Source organism: Gossypium arboreum, chromosome 13 (assembly GCF_025698485.1).
Source record: "Gossypium arboreum isolate Shixiya-1 chromosome 13, ASM2569848v2, whole genome shotgun sequence".
Lineage (NCBI taxonomy): Eukaryota > Viridiplantae > Streptophyta > Magnoliopsida > Malvales > Malvaceae > Gossypium > Gossypium arboreum.
In genome coordinates this window covers 67,802,960-67,812,343 of record NC_069082.1, presented here as the reverse complement: position 1 = coordinate 67,812,343, position 9,384 = coordinate 67,802,960, and the positions used below count along the sequence as shown (strand labels likewise).

The 9,384-nt window shown below is 33.4% G+C and overlaps 1 protein-coding gene across 1 annotated transcript; it reads left to right on the top strand.

Moving 5' to 3' along the window:
- The first annotated feature begins 4,003 nt into the window (after window positions 1-4,003).
- LOC108464151 (glutamate receptor 3.7) lies at window positions 4,004-8,945 on the top strand. The gene is made up of 6 exons (XM_017764275.2): window positions 4,004-4,887; window positions 5,328-6,673; window positions 6,956-7,233; window positions 7,345-7,376; window positions 7,827-8,233; window positions 8,325-8,945. The coding sequence occupies exons 1-6, from the start codon at window positions 4,629-4,631 to the stop codon at window positions 8,766-8,768; spliced, it is 2,766 nt and encodes a 921-aa protein (XP_017619764.1). The 5' UTR covers window positions 4,004-4,628; the 3' UTR covers window positions 8,769-8,945.
- Window positions 8,946-9,384: the final 439 nt, after the last annotated feature.

The following is a 9,384-nucleotide window of genomic DNA, read 5'->3' as shown; positions in this document are numbered from 1 at the left end:
TTCATCTCACTGTCATCGGTGCAATTGAATCCAAACACATTTTCACCATTTTATTGTCACTTTTTTAACCTCACTAGAAATAATCTCATCGGTGATCCAAAGAAAGCTTAATTCTAAAACCCGATTCTCTTACTTCTCCTTACTCTAACCTAGACTTGATCGTGTGCCAAGCCGAACCAATGCAAAATTTTAGGCCCCTTTTCTAGGCTCAAGCTCAACCCGAAAATGAGCCTAAAATTTTGCCTGAACCCAACCTAAATAAAAGATACTAAACCCAAACTCAACTCGATCCAACTCGGTCGTATTAAAATTTTTTATATTATTTTGTATATAAAAATAAATTTTAAAAATAAAATATATCACACTAAAAACATTAAAATAAATGTTTCCCAACAAATTGGAAATACATTAAAGAAAATCTTTATACTTAAATAACACTAAGATAGTTACAACTTAGCAAGAAAATACCTCTAAAATAGTAGCAAAATCAATAATAAAACAAGAGTTATACAATATCCAAACAATAAGAACAAAAGAGTATGAATATAATATCAAATTGGCAATAAACAACAGCAAAAAAATGTAGACAAATTCGGGTCGCGTATGAGCTAAAAAAATCTTACCTGATATCAACCCATTTAAAAAACGGGTCTTATTTTTTTGTCTAAACTAAATTTTTGAGTTTATATTTTTACTTAAATTCTTTTACTTTTTGAAAAGATCTCCAAGCCTGAACAGATTACTCTTCATAGTGATAAATTATAATCTAAGCGCACTGCAACAATCTTACAAGTTCCATCCATGCAGTCGCCATTTTGCTTGCATTTGTTTTTAAATTAGGCTTCTAGCCATGTAAAAACCGTATTTACTTTGATAGATCCGAATCAAGTCTTCTTATGAGTGAAGGATTGCATCTAATTAATTTAGATGAAAAGAAATCTTTTTGTACAAAAACAAAAGCAAAGTAAATTGGATGCACACAAAGAATCAACCTAATTGGATGCTAAAGTTAAGAGGAATAAAACTTCACTTTAATATTAAGCAACAAAATTCAAAAGCATACCAAATAGTGAAAAGGAAGACCTTTCCAGTTAAAGTTATCCATTATTAAATTTTTCTTGATTTTAATAATTTAATTTGAAAAATGTTGTAGATTTAAATTTTAATATATTGAATTCAAAAATTTGTTAAGGAGTGATTATTTTATATAAAAATCAGAGAAATGTAAGGTTTAAGTTTCGCCATCTATTTCAATGTTAAGATTAACAAAATTGTATAAATTAAAATTAATATATTTATATTTAATAGTATTTTTGCTATTTGAATCTTAATTTGATTAATATCGTGTTGTTGTTAGTATAAGAGGACATGATTGTTCTAGGGATTATAAAAAATATCTTGTTAAAAATATAATGATTAGATTTATTTTTAATGATTTTTAAAATTATTTACAAATTTATTAATAATACATTTTAATAAGGTAAACTACATTGGAGGTCACTCTAAAATGGTCTCATTTCTATTTTGGCCATTTTAATTTATTTTTGTCACTTTAGTCACTTTCATTAGAAAAATTGACAAAAATGACTACTCAGCTATGAAAGCCTTAACCGATTGTTGATTGGGCCTAAATAAAGGAAAAATTATTCTTTTAGTCCATTTAAAATTACGAATTTTAAGTTAACACCGTTGGTATACTCAAGAAGTTTTAATTTTTTTATGCTTATTTCTGACGTGGCCACCATCTCCACTCCTTCGTCTTTCACCCAAACAAAAAAACTTTGTCATGGCTTTTGTCCTAAAAAACACATCATCATTGGTTTAGTACATTCCTCTTCATTCACTATTGATGTCGTTGTTGACTTTGGATTGGATTTCGGTACCTTGACCATGGCCGAGAGTTCTTCTTCTACTTCTATGGTATTACAGCCGAGAGATGTTATGGATAAGTGCCACATGTGCAAATCTTACAGTTGTTTGGGGTGCAACCTTTTCTTGCAAAGTCAACAAAAAGACAAAAATGGAGTTGCGGCTACTAATAAAACTAAAACTAAACATTTATTTTTATTAATTATTCAGATGCAGGTTTTTTTGCTCATTGTTACTCGTCTCTCCCATAACTTCCTACTTTTATAAAAAATGGTAAGTCACGAAGTCGTCATTACTTACAATTGCGGTTGCTGAAGATACTGCAGCCTATATGTCAATTAGTAAAGTGTTCTTTACTACTACAGCTTCGTATTTGTACTGTTTAGATGATTGGTTTTGAAGTAATGTTAGTTTCATCCAAGGTTAAAAGGATACACTAACCTCTCAAAGTTGTGTATATTATTGTTCTTTTCTTTTTTTAGTTTGATTTAAGTGGAATGTAATTATTGTATAGTTTCAATGTTTGGGTTAACAAAAGACTTTGAATTTAAAAAAAAAAAATACACTTAATGCATATATTTTTGTGTGAAGAGTCATCTTTTCATAAACTATGACGAGATAAGAGGAAGAAACAGAGGAGATAATGGGGGAAGACAGTAGTGGAAGCATATCAGAGGTTGGATCATGCATTTTTTGATGTTAGTTAATATAGTTTTTTATGGGGATTTAATGGATTACCTTAAAATTTTGTAATTTATAAGGGAACTGAAAGAATAATTTCTCCTTTTTTTCTAGTCCAATCAACCATTTATTAAGTTGTCAAGGGTTTAATGGCTAAAAATTATTTTGGTCATTTTTTAACAACAATAAAGAATAATATAGAAACCTTAATACAATTGCGAATTAGAATGTGTCAATAAAGTTAATAATAGGTACAATATGCTACACAATTTTATTAAATGTAAAATAAAATCTTATCTATTAATTCTATTTTATAAACAAATATAAAATGAAATTATTCATTTATTTGAAAAAATCCATTACCAAATAAACAAGGTATATGAAAGTGTATTGAATAATGTGAATAAGAATGGATGGATAGAGTTTGTAATGGCTAGAATTTACATGATTTTATTAAATTTTAAAATAGAAATCTTATCTATGCATTTTCCCTCAACTCCTATGCACTATTGCCACCATGCAACAACCCTCACCCATCATTCATCATCTACCTTTCTAACCTCTCACCTGACTCAAAATCAACTCCAAAATACTTTGAAATCTCAATATCCACAACACCCCTAATACTCGATGCTCATAAAAACACTCAATAAACCATGAACCATCAAGATAAAATAATAATAATAAACATCATCAACAACAACAACAAAAAAGAAACAAGAACTCAATTTGGCTTGGTTCGGTTTAGGTGGTTTGGGTTCATCTCTTGGCCATCTCACATGCTGACAAGGGGAGGAAAAGGAGGCCTAGAAATGTTAGTGGTGGGAAAAGACGACCTGAACAATGGTGCAACCATCCAAGAAGTAGCAACAATTGGCAGCTCTGACAACGCAATAGTGGACAACAACTAGGGTTTTTTGAAAAAAGAAAAAAGGAAAGAAAAGAAGAGGAGAGAAAAAAAAAATAGAGGAAGTGAAAGAATAAGTAGAAAGGAGACCGCCGGTGGCGCCAGTGGTCGGTGAGGGTGAATTGAAGATGTGTGCGTATTGTGGAGAGTGAAACTTGATAGAATTTATTGTTGTTATTTTAATAAATTTATTATATGGATAATATGAAATTTTATATCAATTTTTTGACTTGTAAAGAAAGTAATTAAAAAATTTAATTTTATAAAATTAAATTATTAAATAAAAAAATTAATAATTAGTTCATCAAAATAAAGCGAAAAGAATAATTATACTTACCCTTTTCAATTGGATCCTCATTTAAAAAAATACTTTTAGTAGTTAGAGCAAAAATTTTTTAAGCTGATAGGTGGGATTTAAAAAATTATTTATGAAAAGTTAAAACAAAAAAAATTAAAATTAGATTCTATGATTCCAAGCGTGTGAATCACGCACCTTTGTGCACGTAGAAACGAAACTTTCTTATTCTTTCATTAAAAAATAATGTACACTAGTGCATGCAATGCAAGTAGTAGTAATAAATGATAAATCTATCTCTTTCCTAAATAAAGTCTTAATTTCTTTTTCTGAGCCAAATAAAATTAGCAGTTCATTCATTGAATTTATTGTCTATCAATTATTCAAAGAAAAGTATAGTATTCTGTTTTGCTCGATATGCCTCTAAGAAGTTCAATTACCAGATGCCCTACTTCACTGTTTGTTTTAAACATGACTTCCACAAGTTCCAAATTCCATGTCTAAATCACATTTTTCTTACTTCCAATTTACTACTTTGCAGCCATGAACTTTAGTACCATTTTAGCTAATAGGTGTAGGCAAATAGTATGGTAGCTTTAACGCTCTTGACTCTTCCCTTCCAGACTCCCAAGTTTTTTTTCTTAATTATTATTTAAGTTTGAATTTTATTTTTCAGGTTGAGGTTGAGTTTTCTTATTGATTTTATAATCTAGGTATTAGTAAAAAAATCATGCTTGGCTTTCTGTTATTAAGATTTTTTAACCCCATGAATTCCTGACTGTAGACAAAGGCTAACTCTTTAAACAGATTAAGGGCAAAAAAAGGGGGAGAGAGGCTCATTTTCATTCAAGTTGTTGGTTTTGATAGCTTTCAACAATGAAAAATCTTGGGTTTTCTTGGTTTTTTTGTTTGATGATATGGGTGTCCCTTAATTGTCTTGTGAGTTGTCAGAAGCCTGGTGTTGTAAATGTTGGTGCTGTTTTCACTTTTGATTCTGTTATTGGTAGAGTTGCAAAGGCAGCAATGGAAGCTGCAATCTCTGATATCAATGCTACTCCCACTATTCTGAATGAAACCCGTCTTAATTTGATTAAGGCTGATGCTAATTGCAATGCCTTCTTGGGTTCTATTGAAGGTAACTTGAATTCTGTTCCTTCATTCTTCCTTTTTTGCTTCTTAAAACTGTTATAATACACGGTTAATTTTAGCAGTTTTTTTTTTTTTTGTAATCACAATTTTAGTGAATATTTTGGATGGTGGGAAAAGTTATGATGTCTAATTCAGTTTTACTGTATATCTTCCTCCTTATGCTCTCTGTTCTAGGTTAACATGAATTTGTTTCTAGCTTTCCTTCGATTATATTCTAGCTTGATCATAATGAAATTGCTAAGCTTTTTAATCCTTCAATGAGCTCAGATAGATGCCATATCTCTCTTGATCTTATGCTTTCTATGTGGTGTGTCTGGCAAAACGTCCCTTTGAGTCATGATATTCCTTCAAAAATTTTACTGCTAAGAATATTAAACAAAAACTAAAGTTGTTCTAAAACAGATTGAATCTTTGTTTTTTTGTCAGCTTATCAAGTAATTGAACGAGAGGTTGTGGCTTTTATTGGTCCACAGTCATCTTCAATTGCTCATATGATTTCTGAAATTGCCAATGGTCTTCAAGTTCCTCTTGTTTCGTATGCCGCCACCGATCCAAGTCTCTCCGCTAAGCAATTTCCATTCTTTGTCCGAACTGTGCAGAGCGATTCCTACCAAATGAATGCTATGGCTTCTTTAGTTGATTTTTATGGATGGAAAGAGGTCATTGCTATCTATGTGGATAATGATTATGGGAGGAATGGGATATCTGCCCTAAATGATGAACTCAATAGGAGAATGGCAAAAGCTTTCTATAAATTGCCCTTGCCTGTACGTTTTACACAACATGACATCGTAGCTGTTCTCAATCAATCTAGATTGCTAGGTCCTCGTGTTTATATTGTTCATGTTGACCCAGACCCTGGATTAAGAATTTTTGCCACTGCTGAAAAGCTTCAGATGATGAGCAGCAACTATGTGTGGTTTGCAACAGATTGGCTTTCTGCTACCATAGATTCATTTGCTCCCATGAATAGAACTGCTCTTAGTGTGCTTCAAGGGGTAGTTGGACTTCGCCAACATATTCCAGAGTCGAACCAAACGAAGAATTTTTTATCTCGATGGAAAAAGATGCAGCAGCAAGGGTTGGTAAAATCAGAGTTGAATACCTATGGCCTTTGTGCTTATGACACGGTTTGGACAGTTGCACGCTCAATCGACAAGTTCATAGATGATGGCAACAATTTCACATTTTCATTAAGTGTTAAGCTAAATGATTCAAAAACAACTCAAATGCATTTGGGGAAGCTTAAAGTTTTCGATGGTGGTGCTATACTACTCGATGATATATTGAACACAAGCTTCTCTGGTTTAACCGGTCCAGTTCGTTTTAATTCAGATCGAAACATTGTAACTTCTGGTTATGATGTCATTAATATTGACAAGATGGCTGTTCATATCGTTGGTTTCTGGTCTAACACCTTTGGTTTCTCAGTTTCTCCCCCAGAAACCCTTCAAGGGACAAAAAATAGGCATTCTGAGATAGAACAGAAGCTTGGCAAAGTTGCTTGGCCTGGTGGAAAGACCAAACAACCTCGCGGCTGGGTGATTGCAGATGATGAACGTCCGTTGAGAATTGGAGTGCCCTATAGAGCCAGTTTCGTTGATTTTGTTACAAAACTGAATGGTAGCCATAAAATTGCAGGATACTGTATCGATGTGTTCACTGAAGCACTGAAATTTGTCCCGTATAATGTTCCTTACAAATTTGAGCTTTTTGGGGATGGTCAGTCCAATCCTAATTACGGCCAGCTTGTACAGAGGGTTGCAGATGATGTAAGTATGACCTTGATTTACCTAATTCCTTCACACCAAAATGTCATAAATCCATAGGGCCAAATATCTCTTTTTTTTTTTTTTTTATATCACGTGCTCTAGATGTTTCTTTTATGACAAAAGACGAGGGACAACTAATCAGTTGCATGGTTAAACCTTAGTCCAATAAGTGATAAATAGCATGGTTCCACACAAATCTAAAGGTCTTGCACTGTGCAGAGGTATGTTTGTTTATAGATAGAGCTTGTACATCGTAATCAATTTGTAAAATTGTGGTACCAGGTGTTTGATGCAGCTGTTGGGGACATTGCAATTGTGAAAAACCGGACAAAAGTTGTGGATTTTTCTCAGCCTTATATAACTACCGGTCTCGTCATAGTAGCTCCAATTCACAATACAAAATCAAGTGCTTGGGTATTTCTAAAACCTTTTACGGCAGACATGTGGTGTATGACTGCAGGTGGTTTTTTCATAATTGCTTTTGTTATTTGGATTCTTGAGCATCGAGTCAACGACGCTTTTCGTGGTCCTCCTAGGAGGCAACTTGTGACGATGTTTATGTAAGTTATTGCAATGTTTCAGAGATTTATAGCTAATATCTTCTCACTTTGGGCACTCAACAAGCCCATGCTTGCCTAATTCTAATATCTTCATTTCATTTACTATTGCAGGTTCAGCTTCTCAACGCTGTTTAAGACAAACCGTAAGGAAACATTGGCTCACTAGCTTATTTCATTTGAGAAATTTTTTTCATTGTTTAAGCTTCAACCATTTGGTAGATGTGATGTTAGCCTTAGGCTACTTTTGATGTCCTCGATTGCTGATATTTTCATCAAAGTCCAAACATGTTCCCTCTTTAGGTCTTATGAAATTTACAAACCGTGAATTGCAGTTCCAGTTCAATCTGGGCTGTATTATCTTTATCTGATATTAACCTATCTCAGTAACTCTACGCGGTTGTACCTACATTGAGCCTCTTTGGTTTCACGGATCACTGATCAGGCTAATTGGTTGGATCCAGACACATTATCTTTTTTCTTTTTCAATAAAAAATTGTCAGAAAAAAATGGGATTGACGTTTCTATCAAGTTTCTAAAATTTTTTATGATCCATGTTGATCTTCGATGTAACAATATTCATTTTAATGATGCAGAGGAAGTAACCGTAAGCACACTGGGGCGATTGGTAATGGTGGTATGGCTTTTCCTATTGATGGTGATAACATCTAGTTATACTGCAAACTTGACTTCAATCCTTACGGTTCAGCAACTTTCGTCCCCTATTACTGGAGTTGAAAGCTTGATTGGTAACAGTTGGCCGATCGGTTACCAGGTTGGTTCATTTGCATATGGTTACTTATCTGATAACCTTAACATCCAACGGTCACGGCTTGTTAAACTACACTCCCCGGAAGAGTACGAAACTGCTCTACGACTAGGGCCAGATAATGGAGGGGTAGCAGCCATTGTTGACGAGCTTTCTTATGTTGAATTATTTCTGTCAAAGCGAACCGATTTCGGAATTATTGGTCAACCATTTACAAAGAGTGGATGGGGATTTGTATGTACTTCTCTTCTACGCACATGAAAATGCATTCATACACGTATGGTTGGAATGCTAACTTCATATTATGTTAACTTCATTGTATCAGGCTTTCCAGAGAGATTCCCCACTTGCTGTTGACATGTCGACTGCAATCTTGAAACTTTCTGAGACTGGAAAGCTTCAGGAAATCCATGCTAAGTGGTTCTGTAAGATGGGTTGTCCGGGAGAGAGGAGGGGGAAATCCGAACCAAACCAACTTCACTTAGTCAGCTTCTGGGGCTTATATCTTTTATGCGGTTTGATCACTCTCGTGGCACTTCTGATATTTATTCTACGAATGGTTCGCCAATATGCTCGATATAGGCGAAGGCAACTGAAACTTTGTCGCCCTTCATCCTCGGTTCAAACTACTACTCGTTGCTCTCAAGTCCTTTTTAACTTTTTCGACTTCATCGACGAGAAAGAGGAAGCTATCAAGAAAATGTTTATGCAGTGCGAGATTAATCCAGTTCCAGAAACTCCAACCAGCACAACCAGCACAGCAACTTGAAGCATTTTTGTTTTGTTAGGATATTTGGAGAAAATATATTATTAGCATTTAGTGCTTAACCCATAAATCTGTTTATGTATATCAATCTACTCGTACAACATGTTTAGGATCTGTGATGCTTGTAAATATCTCTTATATATTAAAGCTGCAATAAGACTCCAGATGTTTCCAAATTAACTTCAATTCTTAAAAGCGAAACAGTCATATTTCCATGCAGGAAAAATAAGACAGGCAAATCAACCAGGCCCCGATAATTGAAATGACACATTATTTCCTCAACTTGTACGCAACTCCAAATATCTTTCTCTCAATAATAATATCTTAAATTATATACTCCACCTGGCTAAAATATTTATTTTGTATATAAATTTTATTAAATTTTTGCTTAATCCTTAAATATTGTTGAATCACACACTTATTAACTACTTTGAAATTTACAACTTGAATGAAAATATTAAGTTGCAATGGCCATTTTAGTTGTTATTACCATAAATAAGTAAAACAAAGTAAATAATAAATATCACGATTTGTTTGCGCAGCCCGGTTTTCATATATCTGTGAAGCTTAGCTCAAATGAGTAATTACAATATCTTTAAACCATAATACAGCAAATAAA

Excerpts from the sequence above, each read along its gene's own strand:
- LOC108464151 (XM_017764275.2), top strand. The coding sequence starts at position 4,629 with ATGAAAAATCTTGGGTTTTCTTGGTTTTTTTGTTTGATGATATGGGTG. Across the intron at positions 4,888-5,327 it reads CTTCTTGGGTTCTATTGAAG|CTTATCAAGTAATTGAACGA; the intron begins GTAACTTGAATT and ends TTTTTTTGTCAG. Across the intron at positions 7,234-7,344 it reads CAACTTGTGACGATGTTTAT|GTTCAGCTTCTCAACGCTGT; the intron begins GTAAGTTATTGC and ends TTACTATTGCAG.